This window comes from Numida meleagris, chromosome 2 (genome assembly GCF_002078875.1).
Source record: "Numida meleagris isolate 19003 breed g44 Domestic line chromosome 2, NumMel1.0, whole genome shotgun sequence".
In the NCBI taxonomy this organism is placed as follows: domain Eukaryota; kingdom Metazoa; phylum Chordata; class Aves; order Galliformes; family Numididae; genus Numida; species Numida meleagris.
This window is the reverse complement of record NC_034410.1, coordinates 113890929-113916946: the sequence shown is the minus strand read 5'-3', so window position 1 is coordinate 113916946 and position 26018 is coordinate 113890929. Positions and strand designations below refer to the sequence as shown.

Here is a 26018-nt window from a genome sequence, read left to right as displayed (position 1 = left end):
AGGAGCTCCTGGGGGTGCTCCATCAGCCTCCAGGGAACCACAGCCACCATTATTCTGGGCACCAGCACGCTGATGGATCGGGCCCAGCTGCCGGACGGGTGAGGGAAGGGATTGTCCCACTCTGCTCTGTGCTGTGCGGCCTCACCTCGAGCACTGAGTGCAGGTTTGGGTGCCACAACATAAGAAGGGCACAGAACTATTATAGAGCATCCAAAGGAGGGCTGCAGAGATGGGGAAGGCTCCAGATGGCAAGGTGTATGAGGAGTGGCTGAGGTTCCTTGGTGTGTTCAGAGCAGACAGAGCAGAGGGGCTGAGGGGAAGCCACATGGTGGCTGCAGCTCCTCACAGGGAGCGGAGGGGCAGCGCTGAGCTCTGCTCTCTGTGACAGCGACAGGGCCCAAGGGAACGGCATGGAGCTGTGTCAGGGGAGGGGCAGCTGGGGGTTAGGGACAGGTTCTGCACCAGAGGGTGGTGGGCATGGCACGAAGCAGCCGGAGTTCAAGGAGTTTGGACAACGCTCTCAGACACAGGGTTTGGATTTTGGATGTGCAGCCAGGAGTTGGACTCAACAATCCGTGTAGATTCCTTCCAACTCGGATATTCTATGATATTCTATGACCGATGTTGCAGATGAAGACCATACCCGCGGCCTTGTGAATCCCCGGAGTAACTTCTGTCAGAATCACTCCTGAAGGAAGAAGGGAAACCCCTGCAGCCCCGGGGCAGCCCGCTCCCAGGATGGCTGTCACCCCCAGGAAGGGCTGTCTGTAGGGTGGCCCCACCTGCCCCATGGGCCCCCTCCTGCCCCAAACTACCCGTTCCCGGGCTCCCACTTACGGCTAGCAATTAACTTCTTAATTTTCTTGGCTGCAAAAGCAGTGACAAATTGCTCGGACTTCGTTTCTCCACTGCGCCCACGGCTTGATTTATTGAGCCTGCGTTATCGTGAAATCAGGCTCCATTCAAAATGTTTTTCTGGGAGAACTCTATCCCCTCGCTGTTTATTTGCCCCGTCCCTCTTCATTAGTGTCACTGATCCGCAGTCACCCCACTCGGTTCCAAACCGGCCCTCGTCGCTCTTCGGCCCGCCCGCGGCTCGGAGGGGCCCGGTGCCCACGGGGTGCGCGGGGCCGAGGGAAGGCGCTTTGTCCGCGGCAGCGCAGACGGACGGCCGGACAGGCGGACACGCGGCCGTGGGACAAAGCGGAGAAAGAACCGGCGATGGAGCGGAGGGAAGTCTCATTACAAAGACCGTTTGACCCCAGGCCCGCCGGTTCAACCCCGCTGCTCCAGCCCACGCCGCGCCGCAGCCCAACCGCAGCCGCCCGGCCCCCGCGGGCCGCCCGCAGCGCGCTGCCGGGCCGTCCCCCCCGGCGAGGGGCGGTCGCTGCCCACGGGCTGTGGCGGGGCCAGGTGCGCCCAGCCCCGCGCTGCGGCCGCCGCCGGCTTATAAAGCGGGCGGGCCGGGCCTGGCGGGTGGTGCAGCCGGGACGGTAAGTGCGGGTCGGCGTCCCGTCGGGGCTTCTCTCTCTCTTTTCTTCTTTTTCTTCTTTTTCTTCTTCTTTTTTTTCCCCTTCTTCCCTTCATTGTCACTTCTTACACGCAGCATATAGGAATGGAAAAGGGTTGTGCTGTTTTCTTTTGTAAACTAATGACATTTCGAACGGATGCTGCCTTTGTAATGTCGTGTGAGGCACGCATGCATCTGCCCACCCGAGAAATGCCGCATGCAGCATTAGTGCCTCGGAACTAATACCGAGATGGGACACCACGCCACGGGCTCTGGGTCCCTCTGCCCACCCTGCGTCCGTGTGTGCCGGCACATTGCTCAGGGGAATGTTTCATTGTCTTAAAACCCTAACCTCTTGCTTGCCATATCTGAACCCAGGTGACACAGGAACTAATTTGCTTTAGTTTTCGGCAGCGGCATTTTGGATCGTGAGCTGCTGGGGACCATGGGAGCTGGGGTACCAAAGCGCGGCGGCTGGGATGTGAGCACAAACACATGCACATCCCCACAGGTACCCTGGTTTTCTGGGCATCAGATTGTCCCGGGCCGTTGCTCTATGCACTCAATAGAAAGCCAGCAGCGCAGAACCAAAGTTGGAGTGGACAAAACTTCTGATTTCCACAGGTGAATTGTTGCTTATTTTCCTCAGGCCCAGGATTTCATCCCCTGCAGATGTGAAGCTCCTGCAACATACGCTCCAGTTTCCGAGGGACGCATGAGGAGATGAGGTGTTCAGGTACATGCGTTTCTATACTGTTTGTCATATGCAATGTCAGTATAACTGTTCTGTCACACACTGACACTGCAAAGACAACTGCACGTAAGCCTGCCCTAAGCATGTTTTGGCAGATCGACCAGTACTGCTAACCCTGTATCCTCGTGCAAGTTGGGCTTTTCCAGTGTCAGGGAAGACTTCTTCTTTTGAGTGGGATTTCAGCGGGATGGCAAACGAGAAATCCCACTGATGAAAGTGGGAGCAATACCATGCTCTGCTTTTGTTCGTGACCACACTGACTCAGCGGTGGCAGCAGAGATAGCAGGCATGCAGAGCCAACTGCAGCTTAACAGGGAGAAAATACTGAGAAAGAATACACGATTACCCCATTACAAATTAAAGAAAGCAGGTCAAGGACTGGCTTTTGCTGTCATTCGGGACAAGCTCAAGTAGATTTCCACGAGATGTACTTTACATAGATGATAATTATCACTGTCATTGGCTTGGCTCATTGCTGTGGCATTTTTTGCTGTTGTCAGCCGTGGATGCACTGGGACTTGGAGGGGGCTTCAGTGTGGGGCTGAAACGCTTTGCAACATCTAACTTCTGTAAATGTAGACCTTCAGTCATTCACGCGTATCGACTTTTATTTAGATGTTTAAAATTACATTGTCTTTGACTGCTTCAATAAGGTGTCTTTGCTGCTGGCCCAGGACAGCACAGAGCTCTCCAAGGCGGGGAAGCCGGGAGCTGCCCAGGAAGTTGGGAAGCTTTGCTTGGATAAGAGCGACTGCCTCAGGTATCACTCTCACTGCGGAGAGCTGCACTTTGGGCAGCATCCATAGAGGGTTTATTGCTGGGGAACTGAATGAGTTCAAGGAATGTGAGTTTGTCACAGTCTTTTCTGGAAGCTTGGAAAGACTTTTCGGCAGTTATTGCAGCTTTGCTCAGAGGAAGGTTTTTGCCATTGCTTTCACATGATTCTTTTGCCCCCCGATGGCCAAAATACAGCTTACAGGACTCAGATTTTTCAGATTGAAAACAAAGGCGATAGGACAAGCTCAGAAAGTGTTGAGTGATGCCGGGTGTACAAGGACAGGCGGATGCTGTTCCCAACCTTTGGAGCGATCAAATTTCCCCCTTCAAAACATGGGTGCTGTGTTCTGTGGCTCTATTCCCCCTCATATCTGCAAAGAACATTTTTCTTTCTGCAATAAATGGACCCCAATCGCCTGTGAGACTGTCGATAGAAAATATACACCGTCTCACATCCCATATCATATAACTAATAGGTATTTTTCTGAAAAAATCACACACAGTCTGGTGCTATTTGGTTGTAAAGGAGACCCACCATGGCAGCGCTGCTCAGCGTGGCCACCTGGGTTTGCTCAGAAAAGCAAAACATGGTCCTTGCAGTAAGAGTGACTGACAGAAAGTGCTCCTTGTAATACCAGCCAAAAGAAAAATCAGTCTTTTTAAGGGTGTAAGTTAGAATCATGGAATGATAGAATATCCCAAGTTGGAAGGGACCCGTAAGGACCATCGAGTCCAAATCCCGGCTCCACACAGCACCACCCAAAAAGTACTGCTTCTGTACCTGCGTGCGGCAGCAAATCGGCTGTTTGATGAACAGTGAGCCCAAAAGTCACTCACACCCATGTGTAGCAGCCTCGGTTTTCCCAGAGCTGGCAGCACTGGGATTTCTGATAGGTGTTGCTTCTAGAAGGCATCAGTTTCAGCAGTCAGGAGATAATGTGACTCCATGCTTTATCTGCTTCTCTGGGTGAGGAAAATACTATGTTCACTGAATTTTTTTGGTGCATGCCCACAACCTGTGTTTATTTGCAAGCTGAGGTTACAGACAGGTACTTTGTACCCAGCAGGGGCCATGCTGGCAGCCTGAGCGCTGCTTGCACCCCACAACGCTCGTGGTCGTACGCTGACTCCTGGCCGTAGGGCTTCCAGTCTCCTGGCAGCGCACCAGGCCCGGGAGCTGAGCTGCCGGTGCTGTGGTGTGCGTGCAGTGGGAGTACAGTGGGCCTGAGGTGAGGGGTGGTGAGGAGCTTGGGTGGCTCTGGCCTGGCGCTGAGGTTCACGCACCATCATGAACCCGCAGCCACGGCCGCCAGCTTCATGGACGCTCTTGTCACTTACAGGCCCCTCCCCACCGGGGAAGCCCTCCATGGACTGTAGGCATTTACCTGAAGCCCGCAAGGAGACCCTGAGCCTGGAGCCTGAGTCCCCGCCACCTCCAGCCGCCGGCAGCAGCCCCTGCCTACCATCGGCAGTCGGGCAGCGGGCCGGGACGGGCCCAGGGCGACCCGCGGCCGCCAATGCCGCACGGGAGCGCAGCCGGGTGCAGACCCTGCGCCATGCCTTCCTGGAGCTGCAGAAGACGTTGCCTTCCGTGCCTCCCGACACCAAGCTCTCCAAGCTGGACGTGCTCCTCCTGGCCACCACCTACATCGCGCACCTCACGCGCAGCCTCCAGGACGAGGAGGAGGCTCCAGGAGAGGCCCTGGGAGTCCTCCGAGGAGATGGGTACCTCCACCCTGTCAAGGTAGGACAGCGAACAGGTGTTAAAATATTCAGATGAAACTAGAGATTTCAGGGCGATTTCCCTCGTTAGAATGCATACACAGAAAGATTGCCTTAGCTGAGTCTGCCAGAGCCATATAACCGTGCACCTGGGTGCTGCAGGCCTGGTGGAAATACCCTGGAGCTTGCTGGCGTTTCCCCTCCTTCAGGGGTTTTTCACAAAAATATCAGATATAGCTCAAGTCCAAGGATCAAGTGGGACTTGATCCTTGGAAAGGGAATGCCAGTATCTGCTTGGTGTCCATGGGAAGCCTGGCAGACCTGCACCAAACCCACAGAACCTTTGTGGGACCACTAAGATGCGAGATGCTCCACAGCAGCCATCCTGGCTGAGGCATTGCTCGGCGGTGTCTGCAGGCCTCTGGTGTTTCTCCTGCCGAGGCAGCCAAGATACAAAATAAGACATTAATTACTGGCCATGCATTAATTCCTCCCGTGAAAGTGCTTTTCTGATGCATTTATTTAACATAGTTGGTACATGCCGCTATTTCTCTTGCCTTCATCCAAAAACAGTCCTGGAGATGCAGAGGACATGAAAGTGGAACTGCTGTGAGGGAGCACCTGGGGATGGGAGCTGTTTCCAAACACAGTGACTGATGTGATGCTGAAATGCTGCGAGGTGTTTTCTTTGGCTCCGGTCTAAGGGAGTGAGTTAGCGCACTGCTGGTCTTTTCTTAAGGGGCTGATGAATTCAGAACGATTTAATTATGATTAATTTGTGAAGTAATCTCTAACTCCTCTAAAGTGACTAAGTCACAGAGAGCTCCTTGTTCACGCTCTTGGTCGTGGTAAAAAGTGTGATGTGAATCCACCATTTGGATGATTAGCAGGCTCATTAGGAAAGCTAAACCTTTACATAAATCAGAAAATGGCTATAATTTACGAAAAAAATAAACACTGTGATGTATTTCAAAATAAGCTCTCGCTAGCTCCAGTTAACTCTCTTGGCCAGGGTGAGGGACGCAGGTCTCACGGCGCTTTTCAACAGCTGCCAACTACTGCTGGCAGAAAAAATAGCCATTAAAGCAGTTAAATTATCCAGCTGCACATTTCCCAGGCTACTGGAATACAGCAACGGTTGATTCATTTAGCAATTATTTTTGATAATCCTATTTACGTGTCATTTACCTGCAGTTTTGCCAAAGATCCTATCAGTCTAACCAAACTTTCTGATATTTGGGGTAGTAAATTAATATTTTAGTTGGAAGTAGAACAGAAGCGTCCCAGAGAGATCACAGTCAATGCTTCAAAAAATCAGAGCGCGGGATATGAGAAGAGCAGTGCAGATAAGGACTGTAACCACACTCCTGTACCAAGCACAGTAAATACAAATAATGTGGAAACTAAAACATTCGGGTGCTGTTGGGTGTACACTGAACGGGAAGCAGGGTTAATGACTTCAAGTTAGGTAACGTCTCAGATGCCTTAATAGAGATGAATTCATAACATCAGGCTTGCAATAAAAATACCGAATGAGATCTTTGGGTCTTTCCAAGAGAGAACATTCTGCTTCTTCATATCTTTAAATAGAAGGGTTGAGATTTAACTGCAGTGCTGATGCTTAGACAAGTGTCTTCTAGTTTTAGAGCTACCTTTATTGCTCAGAGGAAAGGTGCCAGCCTGTTCCCCCAGGTGTCTTAATTTTAAAAGAACAGTATTACGTGGAAGACCAGGCTGGCTTTTTGAGGTATTTTTGCATCAAAGGGATGTTTGAAAAGACAGCAGGTTGCACCTAATTCTAACAACCATCTCAGCTTACCAAGCTCGAGCTGAGCTCGTCCCTTCCCACAGCAAGGCATACAGCTGAAGTAAGGCCCGCAGCACGGTGACTCCCAGGCTGCCAGAACAAACCCTCCTGTGCAGAGCAGGCGGGCTGGCACGGCTGGGTGTGCACACCGGGGCTGCAAGCAGAGCCAACGCTGGGGCACCCTGGCAGCGTCCCTTCCACCACCAAGGGGATGCTTTGTTTTGTTTTAGTGGCAGAGCAGCTGCAATGCAAATTCGGGTGCGACACTTCAGCAGCGCGACTTACAATTGTTTGTTGGGTCATGAGAATTTTTAGGAACTATAACTCACAGTTTATTCCCAAGGAAGATATCCATGCTGCAGTTCCTTCGTACAGATCCTAATTTTCCAGTAAGTGACAAAACACAACCTTTCTGGCGGCACTAACAGTTTCCAATTTTCTTGTACCACGATTCCATCAACACTTAAAGCCGAGCTTTTGTCACACAGAGCTGCATTCAGACCTCAGGTGTTTCAGCACGGTGCTTGTTTTTGTCTTGCAGAAATGGCCGATGCGATCCAGGTTATACATTGGAGCTACAGGACAGTTTTTGAATCACTCAGCACAAGGAGAAAGCGCAAACCAAGGAGAAACATCAACGAATTCACAACACTAGTCTCCCTTCTCATTAAAAAAAGTTATTTATTACACCATATATGTATTTAAATTAAAAAAAAAATCACATTAACAAGCCATAATTCCTGAAATACTGTTTGTGGATCAGAAGGAATTGGTTCTTAAAAATCTCTAATACCTCATTAACTTAATGTGACTTTTCATTGGCTTCCACCACTGAGGATACTGCTGGTATCTGAACCAGGGGAACAGGAGAAGGCAGCTGCTGTCAGCACCAACATACAGCACAGCAACAGGGGCAAGACTGCTAACAACAGCTGTTCTCATCCACCTCTGCACAGGAAGCTGATAGGTACACAACTAAAAGGAGACGGGGAAATGCATACTGGCTAAGTGCAGTGCAATACAAACTCTGGAGAAAAGCAATTGCAAACTAGTCTGAAAATAGCTATCAAAATAACGTGTACACTTTCCTCATCGCCTGAAGCCAATAGCAGAAACCCCTCAGACAGCAGTCAGGTCATGCCTTCATCCTTCAGGTAGTCATAAATGCATGGAGCTCTTTGAAAATGGGGGTGCACGTTCACTTTAAGTAAAGATGTGCTGAAATCTATCTTACACGCCTACAACAAACACAGACTGCTCTGCAGATTAAATGTAGTTCCATTAATTAAGTATTGCTTGTATTGATTTGTAGACTTGTGTTGCATGTGACATGTCTGTTAAGTGTTACCCCAGAACTATTATTGCCTGTTCAAGACATCAAAATACATTCCTCTCATCCAGGGGTTCACAGGTGAATGTGCCCTGAGAACTGGCTTGTTCACAGCACATGATTCACTAAATCATTTTCTATATTTAGGCAAGAAAAATTGAAACTAAATGCACCAATACCACCTAATGTAATGTATCTGTTCTGTAAAACACTGTACTTTTCATATATTGTTATTGTTATTAATGGTAAACATTAAATATTATTCACTGGACATGATATATTTATCGAGCTGCAAAATCTGTATCACCCCAGTTTCTAATTGCATAGTGTGAATAGTTTCTGATAATAACATCATGGAGTTGTTTCAATTTTTTTTTAGAGAAATTGGGTAATTTTGGCTGTTTGATTTTAAGAGTGCATTTATACTAACTTTTCTGAAGACTTCTTCACAATTTAAGTCTTAAAACAATGCACGAGGTGAGGGCATAAAATGCAGATTAAGTTTTAGGCTGAGAAAATGCCAAGCAGGACGGCAGAAGCACAGAGAACTCATGCAAGGTTCGCATGGAACTAAGATGTACACGAATGGCATCGGGTCAGGGCAAAAAGGAGCAGCGAAATGACAGCCCGAAGGCAGTGCCAAACCTCAGCCTGCGCTGCGAGCAGATAATAACGTGCCGATGAATCACGGTTAGGTGGAGAAAACGCTACATGTGCACACTGCATGCACAGCGTGCTGCTTACAGCAGCAGCTCTTAAATAACACACCTGGAGGGGATAGAATTCAGGAAGCCCGTAGCAAAACAACACAAGAGGCCGCCCGCAGTCTGCAAAGGCTTCTTCCTTTAATGCTACCGCAAGGCTCTGGGAAGTAAGCGTGCAAAACAGGTGGGGATGCACGTGTGAACAGCACGGCCGGCTGGGACAGAACGCACCAGCGATGGCAGAGGTCAGGCAGCACGGGGGAACTGCCCTTTGGCGGAGCCTTCCAACTCTTAAGGACTGTGCGGTTCTAAGCTGCGTTCGCACGCTGCTATCAAAGGAAACCGTTTGTCACAGGCTAGCTCAAGGACGCGGCACACTTACTTTCACCACCGCTCTGTCCAGAGACACGAAACACTCGCTACCCGCCGCCAGATGCACACCGCGCCGTCACCACAGCGCGACAGCGACACCGCACCTCGCGCATGCGCAGCTCCGCCAGAAGCGCCCCGGGCCCGCGCGCCTTTCCCGCCCCGCCCCGCCCCGCGGCGCGCGCCCTATTTAAGAGCAGCGGCCCGCCATGTTGCTCTTTCCCGAGGCGGCGCTGTGCGGAGCTGTGAGTTGCTGAGCGGCGGCGCTGCGGGCCCCTACGGGCGGACCCTGCGCGCGGCGCGTGCCGATCAGTCGCGCTGCAGCAGCTGCGCTGGCGGGAGCCGCTCTCGGTTCCGTGAGGCCTGGGGGTGCGCGGGCCGTGGGTCAGGGCCGAGCCCGGCGAGCGCCGGTGCTCGGGGCGGGCTGGTGCTGGCGTGCGGCGGCCCCGATGCAGGCCTCGCTCCGGCCGGGGGTGACAGTAGCAGCGCGGGGCACAGCCCCCGGTCTCGGGTGGTTGCGGAGGGTTTTTGGCTCGCTGATGCCGCCTTGCTGCTCCACATCAATCGCAACGCTTAATGCTTTAGATAAGAGAGTTGTTTCTAGTTGTTTTTAGAGGTATGACGTTATGTCGCCAGCAGTTTGATTTGAGGAGCGCCATCCTGGCAGCTGTGAATTCGATCTCTAGACTTTAAGCAGTAATTGTTGGCGCTGTTTCCTAAATATAAACCCTCGCTTGAGTGACGAGCAAGTGCTAAGCTCAGCCTTTGTTTTGGTCACCGGACGTGGCTCATTGCTATCAGGGGCCTCACCTCGGTGCTGAGCGGTGCAGCCCAGGCTGATGCCTGCTGGCCGAGGGGGGTTTCCGGCAATGCACGCGTGTCCTGTGAGCCTAAAGTGGATGTAATTAGTGTACTTCCCTCCTGGCAGGCTGGCGTTGATTACTTACAGTTACTTTTTGGTTCATCAAGCCTCTGAAGTAGTGACAAATGAGGCATCTGAAGAGACTTGGTTTTGCTGATTAGCCACTTTGGCTGGAAAGCACACGTCCTAATTCTGAAGATAAATTACCGTTTTTCCCAGAGGGGGATCTGGCTGGTGCTGCACTGTGACCCTGAGTTTGCCCTTTTTGTGCAGCAGGCGCAGATCCCAAAGGGTAGGGGCAGCCCCTGGTGTCTCAGTAGGGGCTCTCTGCCAGGGCCGTAGTGCAAGGGCTGACCCGGAGTTCAGCCTGCAGGGAAATGAGTCAGTCAGTGCCGCAGAGCACAGTGCACCCAGGGGTTAGAGGCTGTCTTACTTGCTGTACCCTGCTGGGATACTCCTCTCCCCAGTGGGGACTATTCATTAGGAGCAGCCTAATCCTACAGTCAGTCATTCTTCATTCTGGACCTCTCCTGTTGGTGGAATACAGTCTTTTTAACCTTAATTTCAGCTGATGCGCTCTGCTTTTCTCCGCAGGTCACGGTGAAGCCAACAATACTCTCATTTGGTATTTCTGGCTTGCTTTCCCCAGGGAAATACTGATGTGTTCTGTTAGTGGCTCAGTAGTAGAATGCTCTGGAGAGTAAAACCTTTTTTCTTCTCTTCCTTGTTTTAGGCAACAAAAGCAATTAGGAGATGAGTTGGTTTCTAGCTTTAGGAATCTTCAGGCTGGGCTCTGTGTTGTTACCTTGCAAGCAGAAAGATGTCACGTGAATTTCGATGGAAGTATCTCTTTCCATACTTAATGTTGAGGACAGCATCCAAAGCTGTCTCCTGAAATCCAGGTCTAGATTTCTGAAGCTGTTTAAGGCTTGTGAATTGTCTTACTACTAAAGTTCTTCTTACTAATAATAGACAAATAGAGTCATTATATGCAGCTCAATTCCCTATACCACATACTACTGCCATGAGTATTGGAAGATGAGGTCTTTATCCAGTTCTAAACTAACAACGTAGCCCTTATAATCTGGTTTTTTGTTCTTTGAACTAGAACCCTGTGACAGTAGAGAACTAATTGAGCTTTTACTGAGGCTGAAATTCTAAAAGGTATTATACCAGTTTTGAAGCCTTTGCAACTGCTTTGTTGTGGGGTGACAATATTAATTCAAGAATCGTGAAGGAATCAGAAGTGAGAGACTTGTATGAACACTGGAGAACCTTGTTTTTAACTGGATAAATAGTTTTGTGAAGGATTAACAGATATTAGCTGGAAGTGAAAGGCTGAAGTAAAGAACACGTACTCAGCTCACTATCCCTGCTGGCACTTAACCACATCAGGCTGGCAGAATATGGTCAAAGTGGACTGACAATCATGGCAGTGAACTTCACCTCTGGGGAAAAAAAAAAAAAACCCACATGGCACCCAAGGCTTGAATGTATCAACAGGGACCCATGTTTTTGTGCCCTAAGAGAGCTTTTCTCTTGTTCCTGGCTACACCAAATCCATTCTGTGATTAATGGTTGAAAACACTGTTCTGCTTTAATTTCTGGTGGCCTACTTAATAAATCCCCTTGCACTTAATACCTGGGAGAAATAGCACCAGTCTTAGGGCAGGTGGAAACCTGTCTGCTGGCACTGTGATGATGACTCTTTGCCGTTTACCCAGCTGATTTTTTTTTTGATGAGTAACACTGTATCTGATGTGCCAGCTCATCAATAGGTAGCAAATCAAACTGGAAACATCCTTCATTTCTGATATATTTCCTTCTTTCAAAGATGGTATCAGGTGACTTTCTCTGCTGACTTCAAATTGTGCATAGCCAACAGCAGGCTGCTGATTTCCAGAAGTGTGGGTGTTTAAGAAGGTAAGTTGTTTTTTTTTGTTGTTGTTGTTGTGATGCTGCAATACTGAGGTTCCAGTAAGCTGTGTGCTGGCCATATTTGCTGCTGCATGCAGCTGTGCTGGTTTACACTGACTGAAGATGTGGCCTGTTACTCAGGGATGCTTTTAGACTGCTGCCTGACTTTAGTGTTCCTACTTGTTGCGGTACTCTTACAAGAATTAAAAATTTTGCTTAAAGCATCACATAGGTAAAGCTGGGGAGAGGCAAGAGTAAAAACTTGTGCTCTTCTTGCAGAATTTTGTTATTCTAAGGATATATATTCCTTAGTATGGCTTAAATATAATTCTTTTAAGATAAAATAAAAAATTTTACTGGCATAATGATGATATCTTTGCCGTTTACCCATCTGACTGGTTGTTGATGTGTATCTTTGAATCTGAAATGCCAGTGCAGTTAGTAACTCTCTATGAGATTGAGCTTATAGAAAACTGACTACATTTGAAATGTGTTTTTTTTTTTTTCCCCAGGTTGAGAACAGTGTGAAACATGGAATTCTAATGCACTTGGATATGCTTTGATGGCCCCTCCTGCTTCCCAGAAGCACTGCTTGATTCAAGCGTGCTCGGGGTGAAATCCTGTGACTTAATACCATGCTGAAGGAAAGAATTCATGTAAAACGGAGTTGGAGTTGAAATGAAAACATGTGAATAATGCCTGAATGAAGTTCAGGTGAGAGTGTGACTCTGAGAAGCAGCCCTTCAGATACTGTTAGAACTCAGTATGAGCATTTAACTGCAGGCAAATAAAATTTGATTATAGGATTAAAACACAGAGGGAAACTTGTTTTCTTGCCTAAGTCAGTGTTTATAATAATGGTGGAAGCTGTTCTGCTCATTTCCACTGTAGTGCTTGTATAAATAAAATCCTCAATTTGTATTTCCGCTGGCTGTAGTGTTTTGTTAAGGCTGTGTAAATGATGCACCATGATCTTGCTGCATTACCTGTGCAGAAGTGGCAAGAAGCCTTCAAAGTTAGTTCAGCTTATCCATATTTGAGTAGAAGTCTATACGCTTTTCTGCTGTGTTTAACATGGACCTTTGATTAAAAACTTGCAGTGTTATACCTACAGCTACATCACTGCTGGGAAGACAAAGTCTGAGAAGTCCCTAGTTGGAGGAGCATATCCACTGTCTCAATCTTTACACTCATTTTTGTGATTAGGGAATTAAATTTGCAACTCCTTGAGCTGCCTCCCTGTTGGGCCTGCTAATAATGTTTGGTTTTTTTTGTTCTCCTGTCTCCACTGTCCTTACCTAAGTTATTTTTTCAGATTGCAGGAGCATACCTGCATCCTGTGCAAATGGTGCTGTAATGTAAAACTAAGACATGAAGCAGTATGGTGATACTTTTATACCTTTTAAAATTCATAGTACACAAATAATTTGTCTTATATCACTACTGTTCTTTTAGTGTATTAAACTATCCCTTGCTGGCTAATGCATTTAAAAAGAAGCAACAGGAAAACCTACAGGAAGTTCACAGTTGAAATGAAATACAATATTGTGTATTCTTGGTTTAAATCTTATTAAAAACTTGTCTTTGTTCATCCAGATAAATGATAGAAGCAGTGGTAGCTAGGAACAGAAGTTCAGGTTGAGGCTTTATTCCAAAGCTATGACCTTCCAGGCTAAAAACATTATTTCTGCCTTTCTGTAGTGTTGCCAGGGAACTCGAAATCCTGTCAGCTCTGTTTTATTTCTTAGCAAAATAGTACTGAAAACAGTTGTCTATTTCTCTGTAACTGCAGTCCCAGAAAGCTCAAGTAGAAGTTTCAGACTCGGAGACTTCATTCTTCATTAGTGTTAACGTAAGCCCCTGGGCCATATGCACCAATAAACTGAAGCAGCTGATGGTGGCACTGTGCTAGGTGCATATCTCTCTGTTGCAGGGTGTTTTCATCACTGAGGTCAAATGGAAACACTGCATTTGGTTCTATGCACAATGCAGACTTACCTAAGCAGAGAAGAAATCAGAACAGACCCTAAGAAGACTTGGAGACCTTTTGCCAGCATTTTTAAGGAGGGGAGAGAAAAAACGCTGTTGCATGGATTGCTTAGTAATTCAGTCTCGCAAGTTAGCACTTCTGTATTACACTGTGATTCTTCTATCACTGCCAAGTTTGTGTGTGAACAAAGGTGACATGACAAAGAAAGAAAACACCATCTCCTTCCTCAGGGAGAGAAATCTGTCTGTGGTTTGACCTGGCCCGCTGTTGAAGCTGCAGAGGAGCGCTGTCTCCCATGTGCTAGTGTAAGGATGGAGGCTCGGTGCTGGTTGGGGCCTAATTCTGTACAGCACTAAGGCTCACCACAGGAAAGTCAACTGAAAGGCTTCCTTCTGATCTCAACTCTCAGAACTCTCAACAGTGGAAGCTTGCACATGAAATAATACCTCTATTATTGCAGTTGACTGACTGACTTAAGATAAATGTTTTTCAAACTGACAACATGAAAATGATAAGCCCAAGACAAAAGACTGACTTACCATGTTTTAGGGTGAGAGATGATTCAAACAACAGGATGGCAATCAGTGCATCTTCCTCCAGTACTTTTTTTCTTAAACTTAGTTTAGTATGAGCCTTAGACAGTGAAATCCTAAGAGATGGATGTAAGCATATCAGAAATACTTGAAAATATTGCAGAAATGGAGACATTGCACATTGCTCTGTTGCAAGCACTTCCGTAAATCAGGAGTTAACATTGACTTTTTGCTTTATAAAAAAAAAAACTTGTGTAAGAGAAAGCTATGAGAATTGAAACCCCATTTTAATTTTTCTAGACAGCTTTAATGAAAAACAAAGATGGAAGAAACAATTCTCAAGTGTAAGAAAGTTCTTTAAATAGTTCTTTTTTTCAAAACCAATCCTATAAAATAAATGGTATTCATAGATGTTGGGATATTCTTTATACGTGAACTTTTCAAAACTAAAATGCTGTCTAGATTTTTACTTAACACACGGAGCTGGTTAGCACAATTTCCATTGGAAACTGAGGTGTGTTTCAAGAGTGTAGGACGTACAGAATCTTTAGTGCAGATGCTGATAATTTCGATCCATGAACAGAATCTCTCCTCACTCTGCGACTTGCCAGGTAGTAGCCCTGAATGAGGCTTTCTGCTTCGGAACTCAGTTCCACATGAAGATTCTTAGCAAACAAAATAAACTAGAGAGAAGGTAGACATTTTAAATATTTCATTGGTGAAAAGAAATGATTTACATTTTTTTCACACCTTTTAACATACTGGCATGGTAATACAGGCAGGACAGTATATTTCACCATGCATTTTTTGTAAAAAAGCTCGTCACCATTCAGCTACGCAGAAGGATGGATTTTAGATACTGCCTTGAATTACCTGTTACAGAATCACAGAACTGGAGGGATTGGAAGGGACTGCTGAAGATCACCCGGTCTCCCCCCAGCTAAAGCAGGTTCCTACAGTAGGTGAATTGTATTAGAAATACCGACAGTTTATTTAGAAGGAAGCACTCATTTTTATGACCAACTGTAAATTATTCTTGTCAACAGCAAGTGTTAGAGACCTGTTCCCATCGAAATGTTAACCCAGATGTTTTTCAGAAGGTAGGTGATGCTGAGTTTATTACGCTGACTCTTTCCTGGAACTGAAGCTAAGTAAGTTTCCTGCCCATCCTCTTGGTGCTGGTGGGAACAGGGCAGGGGGCAGAGGTAGGAAGTGAATACTGCCAGGCTTTAAAATAATCTGCCTGAGTATCAGGACAGAACCTTCTGATTCCAGGAACAGTATGATATTTCCAAGTATAACGCTAAATTATTAGATGATATTTACTACCTCTTCATAATCCTGTGTTCTGAACTGCTGTGAGACTCTGTACAGCATGGCTTCAGGATTAATGGCTTTTTGCAAGACATGATGCACTACTGGATAAGACAGCTGACACGAAGGAAATTCACTGTATATCAACAGCCCAAAAACATCTAAAAGATTAGGGGGAATCAAACTCAAGTCCTAAAGAGAAGTCCCAGAGAAGGAAAACAAATTATTCTGGAATTTTGACTGTTAGAAACGTTGCAATTTTTTCAATCTGTAATACTTAGTATCTGTACACTGACTGGTGCAAGAATAGCTAATGGTTTATCTCTAATACCTGCAACATGATGGTGTTTCAGTAGCAGTTGTCAAAAGCTATTGTGAATAAAATAAATGGCATTTACTTCTGGGAAAACTAGCTCATTTTAGAACATACTTGATTCAAAGTCATTTAAGTTGTAGCTTTGTAAGAAATACAAATTTGCTCCTATTATTTCACAAGCTGAAATAACAATAAACAGAAATAATTGTCAATTGCTTTACCATCTGCCCAATTAAAATGCTGTCTCTTGCTATATGTTTCTTTGGGGAAGAACCCACATCTACGTAAGACCAAAAATTGGTCTGAACTGGAATAGTAACTTGTTGGTCAGCCTCTTCTCCGTACTTCTTGCCGGGAATGAACAGCGTTGTTGTCCTGCTCTCTAGCACTAGGACAGGACAAAATATGTCAGTTATGTAACTGATCTAGTTTAACTATAAAATCCAGTTCCAAGCACACTAGCTGAAAAGAGTCATTATTGTATTTCACTGAATTTGCCTTGATTAAGTTTTAGCATTTCCGCAGCACCAGTTTTGAGGACTGAGTATTTGGGTGCCTAAATCCTTTAAAGGCTAGATCACAAATCCTACAAGCCTGATGAATACAATTCTCATTCCATCTAGTAATTCTTGTTTGGCCAATACATGGATCTCTGTGGTGAAGCCTGTCTAGCAAATGCAAGCTTATATATAATATATATATGTTAAAAATAGCTTGTTTTTTTCCGAGCATTTGAGGGGGGTAAGCTGAGGAACAGACCTAGCTACTGTTTTACGTGTTTGTTTCATTCTGTCCCCTCACTTGTTAGCAGATGTGACATTACCGGATTGTAGAAGTTCAAGTTTATCCTTTTTATATGAAGATAGGTCTCCTATGTAACAGATACCACCCTGAGCCAGCAGAGCACTGCAAGCTTGAATACTAGCACTTCCAGTTCCATGTTTATCTTTGGACACAGAAGGAAAGATTTCACTAGAGGACGGGTGCCGTATGCCACGAGGCAGAAGACATATGCTGTAATTCAGAAGCCTAGAGGATTAAATAATTGTCAGTCGTACATTGTCAAATCATCGTTCCGTTTTTCTAAACTTAATACTGTTCTTAACACTTTGTAATGGTATTTAGAGAGGTCGAGCAACAACAAAAAAACTTAAAATAAAACCACTGTCAAAACGAAATGTTTAAAGTACACTTAAATACAAATGTAGAAGTCTAAGCTTTCTCTCCAGGACTGACTGTATTTCTGATGGTTCTAACATGAGGCAAATCATGGCTTATAACAGAAGTAATACCTAGGAAAGCAAAGCAGTCTCCTAATGTAACTCCATCTCATTAACGCCCATTCCTGTTCTAGAGGAAGGCAGAGGGTTTATAACTCTCCTGGCCATCTGGGGAAAAAAGAGGCTGGTAACTTCTAGGCTCCGGCTGCCTGAGTTACATCCCCAGTTCTTTTTGAGAGAGTGCTGAATTTCTTTATCACTCCCTGCACCATATTCCCTGGCACACAAAGTTACATGTTGTCTGGTTCCACAATCAAAGGCTCCTTACGATTTTAAGATGTTAAAGCATGATTTCTTCTCACATTAAGAAATGGGATAAAATTACTGATTAAAATAGTAAGTATCAGCAAATTGGCTGTTATACCAACATAACAGCAAATTATGGTAGCTGGGAAGCTAGTGATGAAAAGGCTTAAAGTGACACAAGATTTGAAAAGCAGAGAACTTCACTTTTATAATCACCAGCTTTTGGGGCTATCTTCAGTTTTAATTTTAGAAAAAGGTTTAGTTTGACCTCTACTAAACAGTGCTAGTCTTACAAGTTTACTGAGATCATTATGAGACTGCTAGAGGTATTTATTAACAGTAATTCAGAACCCCATATATTCCTTTTAAGCCTCATCTCTTTCTTTTCATGTAGGACCAATCCAATTATCTTAAAAAAAAAAAACAAACCTTTATGTAAGAATTAAGGCATCTCTTTACCTATCAATTATTAGAGTGTCACTTGTTACAATCAATAGATCGAGGTAATCTGCACTTTCTATTTCACACGTCTGCACTAGACTCAGTAATATTGCCAGTTTAAGAGTATTGTAAGTGCCTGGTGGAACAACTTGAGAAGCAAAGATGTTGGCAAGTGTGGCTGTAAACCTCCAGCACGAACTTGAAGTCAGTGAGAGTAGATACATAAAATTTTCACCGATAAAAGAAGGACCTAATTAAAACAAAACAGAGATTAGCAAGCACTTAATAGAGCAGTGCAGATATATAAGAATAAATTGCCATTCCGGTCTTTATACAAAAGTTTACGAAGAACTAAGATGTTTATGCATTAAGTACAAATTCAGAATGTAAGCAGCTGACAGCTATTCATTTTACTACTCTAAAGGCAGCAGACACCATCTACTAAAACCAATGGGATAAGAAAGGAATAAGAAACTAAAATATCAGGTCGATTTCATGTATGATTCCCAAGTGCCTTGCAAGTGATAAGGGAAGCTGGAAAGGGGAAGCTGAAGAATTGCAGTAAATAATTATGTCATTTCCCAACGCATGGAAAGAGAAGTGGGCAAAAGACGTTCTCAGCCGACTGGCTGAACACATTTCAGACTGCGAGAGGAAGGTCCCACAGTGGTTTTGCAATCCAGGACACGAGATAATAAAAAGCTACCAGTTCTCAAGATTTTGCTCAAACATGTTTTTCAAAATTTTAAGTCAATTCTTAATGGAACTTCCTTACCATTTGCTTTACAGAGCTGTACGCTACTGACTTCTATACACGCTGTAGCTTGCGGGCCATTTTGTACACAAGCTGGAATTCCTATAATCTTGTAGTGGTTTCCTATTGTCATTCTATTGGCCAGTTCATCTGGAAATTAAAAACAAAATGCGGGGGAGACCTGAAGGTGTTTTAGTGAATAAAAAAATGTTGAAGTCATGGGCAGAAAACTCTTCCAAACTGATTCATTTTTAACACTTAGTTGCAGAAAACACCAGTTGGATTCCAGGTTCGCCACTGTGGAGTAGAATCAAATGAAGCACACGATTAAAACCAATTAGTGCAAAAGGTAAGGAAGGCATAACATGTGAGAAGTAAATTCCTGATAAAGAAAATGGATGATTCACTTAGTTCTGCACTGAAAACAAAATGGACAGTTGTTTGTAAGTATATTCCAAAGCCTGCAGCTCCACCATTATCAGCTACTGTCCTACAAACATGACAGAAGAAAACCACACACAAAAAAGCAATCACAGCTATAGAGATTTCAAAAAGATACACACGCAGCTTTGGGAATCTCCGTAGCTCTGTGCAGCTTATTCAGAAGTCATGTCTGGTTTTTCAAAGTGAGATTTAAGTCCAACCAAGTATGAATCTCAGCCTGTAAGATCCTGTCTAACCTCAGTGGTCACTGAAGCCAGGGGAATTTCAGCGCACGTACAATTCATGGTATCTCACCAATGCAACAATATATGCCATGCTGCAGTTTTCCAGTGTTGTACCTCATGATCTTGGAGCTATTGTGAGTTTTCAAGCAATAAGCTATATGATTCCACAGACATTCGAAATCATATCAAAGCGTAACGTTTTTTAGTTCAGATAAAATTATTGGAAGTATGATGATGAATTGCGATTTAGTTGGATATTCACATTAGAAATCACCTAATGTTTCCAGTGGAAAGCAGTGGTAGTAGAAGCCAAAAATCCTGATTGAATCCGGAAAACAGCTAGATTGAGGAAGGATGTCAAAAACACATGAAACGAGTGCAGAACAGTATGACCAAAGGAAGCAGAAAGGAGGAAAAAACAAGTTTCAGTTAGAATGTAATGCAGCAGAGCTGGCCAGGGGATCTCGCTTAAATGAAGACACAGAAGTGAACACCACAGTTTGGCTATATATTCTCTGTAATCATTTGTGCCTATTGTGTAGTCACCTGCCTAATGCTGCCCCCCTCTAATTTTATTAGAACCTCAATATAAATTATCGTGATTTTCATCAGTTCATCCAAAGGAATGGACCTGTCGGGAAAATGCAAGTAATTGTTACAAATCATTTCTAAAACATTTTTAACAAATCTTAGAATTGAAACTCAGCGTACCTCTCAAGAAAACTGTAAAAGTCTGAATCCTAAAATGTGATCTGTGGTCGGAATATCCTTTTAAAGCATTAAGAACTTTTGCATCAATCATTTCAACTATCTGTTTATCTTTCAAAATAAAGGCAAGGAAAAGGTTAGTTCTCCTGAAAACCGAGTACTAAGCTTTCTGTTTTTTTTTTTTTTTTTTTTTTTAATTCCCTCTAAGATGATTGCTGTCTTTTGAGGCTGTTTTCCCCACAGCCATTTTGTTTACATCCTGTGTACAAGAAGTAGGGGAATAACAGACCTAGAAATAAAACTACGCAGTTCCTACCACCAAGTACTCTGAATTTCATATCTTCCTGCAGTGGTGAAGAACACAAACTGCACACAAAGTCATTCCTCACTGTGGCAGACTCTGTAGCTCCAGGCAGATGCACTCTTATGTACCTAAACCCTGAAAAAGGAAAAAAAAAAAAAAGAGTTTAGCAAACATTTGCAATGAGAACACGGCCTTCATTTTACATTTCACCTTAAGTGAAATGAAAGCACAGAAGTGATTAAAAACTGGACGGAAAAATCCCGAATTCACAAGCGTGTGTCTCCAGACGAGCACGCTGCCACTGGCGCAGGTTTGCCGCCAGATGGCGCCATGCCCCAGCTCACATTCCCCACCACGACCGCAGGGCCCGGCCGTCTGAGCGGCGCGGAGGGCCCCCTCTTCTGCGTTGCATGGAAATGACACCGGACAGATACATTCATTATACGCGCCCTCATAGAGACACCATACGTGCACTTATAAAGACTACACAGGAAAATGCCTCTCATGCTAGGCTGTAATCTGCTAAACGATCTAAATTATTGAAGAGCTCTTCAGGCACTGAACGGGCTGCCCAGGGAGGTGGCGGAGTCACTGTCCCTGGAGGTGTTCAAGAAACGTTTAGCTGTTGTGCTGAGGGACGTGGTTTAGTGGGGAAACGTGGTGGTAGGGGGATGGTTGGATTGGATGGTCTTGGAGGTCTTTTCCAACCCTGGTGATTCTACAATACTATGAAACAGAATTAATTTCTTCTACTACTACCTTCAGAGAACGGACAGGTTTCCTCAGTGCAAAGAAATCGTGCTCCTTGGGTGTATTTCGTGACAGTTCCCATTGCAATCGCTATTCCTTCAGACATATAAAATCTCTGAGATGTGTAATTAAATGGAAAGGCAGAAAGACTGAGAACATAACTTGGTAACGGTGGCAAATGTGTTGGTCTCAGCAGTATGCTTATCTAGAGAGACACGATGACATTAATACCATAAGAACATATTTTTATTTCAAAATGCTGTTTATAAGTTCAGTTTACTTACATGAAGAAATGCAACATGATGTATAAATAGCTCTTAGGAAAAAAACCCAAACATATCAAGTGTAAAAATAATCAGTTATGTCAGAATTCTTGCAATCTGTTGGGGTGAGACTTGCAGTTATTTTAAGTACAGAGAATACTACAACCAAAGGGAAAATAAAGGCTGAAAAAATAATACAAAAATGATCTTCGCTAAAACTTCACCAGACTTAAAAGATTTAAGATCTAAGTGGGAAAACAATGCGGACTCACCTGGGCCTCCGTCTGCAATTGTTCAATTAATGATAACGTCTTAATAGCTATGAAACACACCTGTAATTGAAAAATACCTTCACTTTAGAAAAGAAAATCTAGTCAAAATAGGAAAGGTGTATTTTTGTCAGCCCTGACCACAACTGGAAACTTACTGACTGAAAAATCCCTGCAGCTTTCATGGGCTTATGAAGAATGTAGTTTCCAAGAGTTGCATCCAGTTCAGCAACATCACAAGGATTTATTGAAATAACAAAACGATACACAGCGTAACTTTGTTTTGAGTCTGCGGGAGCAAAAATCATCTTAAAAACATCAGACATTTGCTTAACGGTACTTACCAATGTTAACAGAATAGCTACTGAGTGAGCAATACCGTTGTATTTTTTGCAGTCGTGCACAAATTTCTCAAGGCCACCACTTCTGTCAAGGTAAACAAGGATAATTTCCTTCATTTTCTGTATTTCTTTGTGCATCTTCCAAAAAGATCTTTGGACTCTTAATGAAAATTTTGGAATAAGCTGTAAAGAATTAGGTCAGAATTGGCCGCACTACAATAATAATGAAGTTAAATTCCTAAAATGCTCTACTATTCTTCTTATTACTGAATTATTTCACCACCCAATTCCTGACCCACCAAATTAAAGGCAGCATTTAGCCCTCCCTCTCCTTCCCCCCCGCCCCAATCATTGGAGCTAAAGGAGGACTTAAATATATATATGTAGCTGTGAAGGCTGTCATAGTTGTTGAAAGCATGAAACTGAGGAATCATTTATTTCTTAAATTACACTTTCCTAGTTTCCTGTTGCAGCCTGTAGCATGCATTTAAAGTGTAGATCTTGCAAACACTTTTGTTGCATCAGTATACACAGATTATCAGTTCTTATTCCTGTAGATAAAACTTTCAAGACCACAGAGTTGATCTGGAAGGGGACCATACTCTTCAGTGTTGTTCTTATTGCATACTATTCATGTATCTGCATTTTCAGAGTAAAATCTCAGAACTTCTCTTATGAATTTAGAGGGAGAACTACTAAAGCCAAAATGTGGCATTCTGTATACACACATCTGATGTCCCTGATTGTTGCAGAGGAGTTGGACCAGATGACCTTGAAAGGTCCCTTTCAGCTCTAAAGATTCTTTGATTCTATGATCTTTTAGCTGTCTTACAGATTTTATTTTACAAATTGTCATCTGTCTTCTCTGTAGATGACCAATATGAAAAACCACTTAAATCTTCAAACACAGATGTAGCTACCTGGTACAGGACAACACACAGCATTAAGAGGCTGAAGAGAAAGTAAAGCTCTTCATTTATGAGCGACAAACTCTAGGAGGTCACCGAAGTTGGTTTGGGAGGACAGACAGATCTGGATACCTGAGGTGCACCTGTACGGCAGCAGCGTAGAACTTATTGTCAGAGAGCTGTATGTTGTGGGAGAGCTAGTAGATGTGTTCTCCTGGCCTGAAGTGTCACATTTTATGCACAAACAGAAGGAGTTATTAGGGTTTATTTTCCAATTTCTTTGGGATGAATCCCACACAGTTACCGTTCCATCCTTCAAATCTTCTACAAGAAGAGATTAAAGCCCAGCTGAAACCACAGCCTCTCCTTTCCCCCACCCTGAGGTCACTCTGTATCGTGATCTGGGGCCACAAAGCACAGACACGAAGCATAGCGAGGACAGACCATGGCTGATGGTGTTCTCCACACGCTGCCACTGCCCGAGCTTCACAAAGCCACTCACACCACCAGAGCCCCCACAGCCGCACTCCGCTGCGTCACACCACCACGACCAACACCACCTCCACAGCTCCCAGCTGCCTCTTCTTCAGGACCCCACCTCCTCTCAGCCCTGAATACTCCCCAGAGCTTCCCTTCGCCACACCCCAAAGCTTTGCCGCCCTCGCCGCTGTTTGGCGGGCTCGGGCAGTTTGGCCGCGGCGCCAGGCTGCCCCGTGAGGGCAAGTGCGGCCCCGCGCGGTCAGTGCTAACGCCCGTCCATCAGTCACAGATGTTACCTCCCCTTCTCAAGTACCTGCCACAACGGGAAGGGTTCCTGCGTAGGCTCTCTGAGGCTCTTCTCCTGCCTCGGATTTAGCAGCACTTGAGATTTTACTTATCAACTCAGGGTTCTGTGAAGGGGCTGCCCCACTTTAACCATCTTGCTAAGAAAAGTACCGTCATGAAACGCAAAGAGATACAGAACAAGAGCACTGATCTTTGCAAGTCTGGGAGGGTTTGTTGCTCAAAGTAGGCTACTACAGTCTGTTACTTTGCCTTTAGCCGTCCTGATCTGACTGGGGCACTTCACAACATGGAAGAGAATAAAAGGAATAAAGCAAACAGAGTATTTTAAGTGAAAGGGTAACAAATTCACACCAAAAAGCCAAAAGAAAGACAGCCCAATAAACTGAGGTGAGGAGAGCCTGCACCTAGTCAGGAAGCTAGTTATAGACATTTTGGAAAGAGAGGATGAAAACTGAGGGGGTGCAGTACATACCATACTGCAACTTCTGAAGTATTTCCTCCCCTTCCCATCTCGCTACTGTCCTGAACCTTGCTGGGAGAAATTAAAAATAAATAAATAAATAAATAAATAAATAAAAGCTAAAAAGCTGTGATGTGGTAAATTTCCTTGCTGCAAGCAGAAGACAATTCCAATAGCAAACAATCATTTCAGGAGCAGGCAAAGTAAAAGTTTAGTATAGTTTCGCATAAGAATGAATACTTCCTTTATTAAAAGCAATTTCTGCTTTCCAGTTCATTAGAAAGACATATTCTGCTGCCAGATGATTATAACAGCAATTCTTGTAGTCACTGGCTGTCCTGAACAGCTGAGTAATTGTTTCCAAACTTCTCAAAACTTCACAGTGACAGGATGGGAAATAAGCACAGAACTACCGCTCCTCTCCCACAGAAGATACAGTTCCTTCCTTCTTTCCATTCCAGTGTTAATTTCTACTTGCTTTACCCAGCAACTCCTTCCAGCACCTCACACAGCAACTATTCAGCATTACTTAGGCATTACGTGAAAGAAATGGAATAAACAAACAATCCTGGTTTAACTTCCACTTGTCTAATGCTTTGCTGTTGACAACATTAGTTTCAGAATAATTACAATTTGACAGACTTATCCCCAATGTTCTCAATTTTTAACTGATCTTGGTGCAGTATAAATAGTTGTATAAACTCTAAGCTAGTTCTTATTTTGACAAAAACAAAGCTATTTAAGTACTGAAAATTATCTAACATTTAATAGAACCATAGAATCGAGTTGGAAGGGGCCCTTAAAGGTCACATAGTCCAACTCCCCTGCAATGAACAGGCACACCTACAGCTACATCAGGTTGCTCAGAGCCCTGCCCAGCCTGACCTTGAATATCTCCAAGGATGGGACATCCACCACCTCTCTGGGCGACCTATTCCAGTGCCTCACCACCCTTACTGTAAAAAACTTCTTCCTTATATCCAATCTAAATCTCCCCTTTTAGCTTGAAACCCTTCCTCCTTGTCCCATCATAACAGACCCTGCTAAAAAGTCTGTCCCCTTCTTTCTTATTGCACCCTTTAAATACTGAAAGGCCGCTGTCACATCTCCAGAGCCTTCTCTTCTGGAGGCTGAACAGCCCCAGCTCTCTCAGCCTGTCCGCAAAGGGGAGGTGTTCCATCCCTTGGATCATATTTGTGTCCCTTCTCTGGATGCGCTCCACCAGGTCCATGTCTCTCCTCTACTGAAGACTCCACATCTGGACACAGCACTCCAGGTGAGGCCTCACCAGCACGGAGTAGAGGGGCAGTATCACCTCCCTCAACTTGCTGGCCACGCTTCTTTGGATACAGCCCAGATATGGTTGGCTTTCTGGGCTGTGAGGGCACACTGTTGACTCATGTCCAGTTTGCCATCCACCACTACCCCAAGTCCTTTCCAGCAGGGCTGTGCTCTATCCTTACATCCCCCAGCTTGTACTGATAGTGGGGGTTGCCACTGCCCAGATGCAAGACTTTGCACTTGGATTTACTGAACCTCATAAAGTTCACCTGGGACCACTGCTTGAGCCTGTCTAGGTCCTTCTGGATGGCATCCTCTCCCTCAGACATGATGACTGTACCCCACAGCTAGGTGTCACCTGCAAACTTGCCAAGGGTGCACAGAGTCCCACTGTCAATGTCAGTGATGAACATGTTAAAGAACACCAGTCCAAGTGCTGACTCCTGAAGGACACACTTGTCACCATTCTCCATCTGGAGTTTGAGCCATTGACCACCACTTCCCAGGTACCATCTCACAACCAGTTCCTCATTTATCAAACAGTCCACCCATTAAATCCATCTTTCTAATTTGGAGAGAAGGATGTTATGGGGGACCATGTCAATGGCCTCACTGAAGTCCAGATAGATGATATCATTGGCTTTGCCCTTGTCC

General features: G+C 44.8%; 2 protein-coding genes and 1 long non-coding RNA gene across 17 annotated transcripts; 2 read left to right on the top strand and 1 right to left on the bottom strand.

Moving 5' to 3' along the window:
• Positions 1430-7252, top strand: TCF24 (transcription factor 24). 2 transcript variants are annotated; one of them, XM_021386220.1, is made up of 4 exons: positions 1430-2246; positions 2918-3024; positions 4382-4785; positions 7112-7252. In XM_021386220.1, exons 3-4 carry the CDS (start codon positions 4408-4410, stop codon positions 7223-7225), a joined length of 492 nt encoding a protein of 163 aa, XP_021241895.1. In that variant the 5' UTR covers positions 1430-2246; positions 2918-3024; positions 4382-4407; the 3' UTR covers positions 7226-7252. The 2 variants fall into 2 exon arrangements, with proteins under 2 accessions (XP_021241895.1, XP_021241894.1); XM_021386219.1 differs by lacking the exon at positions 1430-2246 and having other exon boundaries at positions 2263-3024.
• On the top strand, positions 9135-12673 carry LOC110393384. 3 transcript variants are annotated; one of them, XR_002434982.1, is made up of 4 exons: positions 9135-9218; positions 10569-10678; positions 11670-11758; positions 12265-12673. It is a non-coding gene; the product is annotated as an uncharacterized LOC110393384 (long non-coding RNA). The 3 variants fall into 3 exon arrangements; XR_002434983.1 differs by lacking the exon at positions 9135-9218 and adding an exon at positions 9219-9342; XR_002434984.1 differs by lacking the exon at positions 9135-9218 and adding an exon at positions 9243-9329.
• Positions 10467-25242, bottom strand: MCMDC2 (minichromosome maintenance domain containing 2). Of its 12 annotated transcripts, none has more exons than XR_002434981.1 (15): positions 23282-25242; positions 21747-22112; positions 21592-21651; positions 21066-21261; positions 20319-20441; positions 20006-20113; positions 18648-18776; positions 17891-18122; positions 16729-16934; positions 16127-16293; positions 15605-15781; positions 14816-14958; positions 14282-14391; positions 11194-11283; positions 10502-10640 (listed from the first exon to the last, which is right to left on the bottom strand). XR_002434981.1 is itself a non-coding variant. In XM_021386213.1 (15 exons), exons 1-15 carry the CDS (start codon positions 23282-23284, stop codon positions 13584-13586), a joined length of 2097 nt encoding a protein of 698 aa, XP_021241888.1. In that variant the 5' UTR covers positions 23285-25242; the 3' UTR covers positions 13135-13583. The 12 variants fall into 12 exon arrangements, 11 of the variants coding, with proteins under 11 accessions (XP_021241889.1, XP_021241888.1, XP_021241883.1 ...); XM_021386213.1 differs by lacking the exons at positions 10502-10640; positions 11194-11283 and adding an exon at positions 13135-13750 and having other exon boundaries at positions 21747-21877; positions 21968-22112; XM_021386214.1 differs by lacking the exon at positions 11194-11283 and having other exon boundaries at positions 10467-10640.

Coding starts and splice junctions, on each gene's coding strand:
- MCMDC2 (XM_021386205.1), bottom strand. Junction 16,294..16,728: donor ACTTGAACTTCTACAATCCG/GTAATGTCACAT, acceptor GTCCTGTCCTAG/TGCTAGAGAGCAGGACAACA. Junction 15,782..16,126: donor GCATTTTAATTGGGCAGATG/GTAAAGCAATTG, acceptor ACTTCTCTTTAG/GACTTGAGTTTGATTCCCCC.
- TCF24 (XM_021386219.1), top strand. CDS start 2,880: ATGTTTAAAATTACATTGTCTTTGACTGCTTCAATAAGGTGTCTTTGC. Junction 3,025..4,381: donor GATAAGAGCGACTGCCTCAG/GTATCACTCTCA, acceptor TGTCACTTACAG/GCCCCTCCCCACCGGGGAAG. Junction 4,786..7,111: donor GGTACCTCCACCCTGTCAAG/GTAGGACAGCGA, acceptor TTTGTCTTGCAG/AAATGGCCGATGCGATCCAG.